The sequence below is a fragment of the Buceros rhinoceros genome, unplaced genomic scaffold (assembly GCF_000710305.1).
Source record: "Buceros rhinoceros silvestris isolate BGI_N320 unplaced genomic scaffold, ASM71030v1 scaffold25427, whole genome shotgun sequence".
In the NCBI taxonomy this organism is placed as follows: domain Eukaryota; kingdom Metazoa; phylum Chordata; class Aves; order Bucerotiformes; family Bucerotidae; genus Buceros; species Buceros rhinoceros.
In genome coordinates this window covers 4,759-5,118 of record NW_010421916.1, presented here as the reverse complement: position 1 = coordinate 5,118, position 360 = coordinate 4,759, and the positions used below count along the sequence as shown (strand labels likewise).

General features: G+C 65.0%; 1 protein-coding gene across 1 annotated transcript in view; it reads left to right on the top strand.

The window, feature by feature from the left end:
- Nucleotides 1-28: 28 nt before the first annotated feature.
- Nucleotides 29-360, top strand: part of LOC104496714 (Krueppel-like factor 2) — a gene marked incomplete at its 5' end in the record, with an annotated part of 1,723 nt that continues 1,391 nt past the window's right edge. Inside the window, 2 exon segments of the mRNA XM_010139873.1 lie at nucleotides 29-189; nucleotides 191-359. Coding sequence (XP_010138175.1) covers nucleotides 29-189; nucleotides 191-359 — 330 coding nt within the window.

Here is a 360-nt window from a genome sequence, read left to right as displayed (position 1 = left end):
CTTGTCCCTTTTCTTTCTCCCCCAGAGGTGGAAGTGCGAGCAGGAGGCCAAGACCCCCGCCGGCACCTGGGGCGGCCACTCCCCGCGCAAAGAGGATGAAGATCTCAACAACGTGCTGGATTTTATCCTTTCCATGGGCAGCGACAGCTACGGGCAGGGCACGGCAGCGGGGGACTATCCCCCTGCCCAGTAACCCGTCCCCGGGATGCTACAGTGCCCTGGCGCAGGGCAGCCCCCCGCCCTACAACGCCGGCATCGTGCCAGAGATGATCCGCTCGGAGATGGACTCCAACTACTGCCCTGCCGGCAACGTCCACGGGCGGTTCTTCGTGACACCCAGCTTCGGGGGCCCACAGTTCG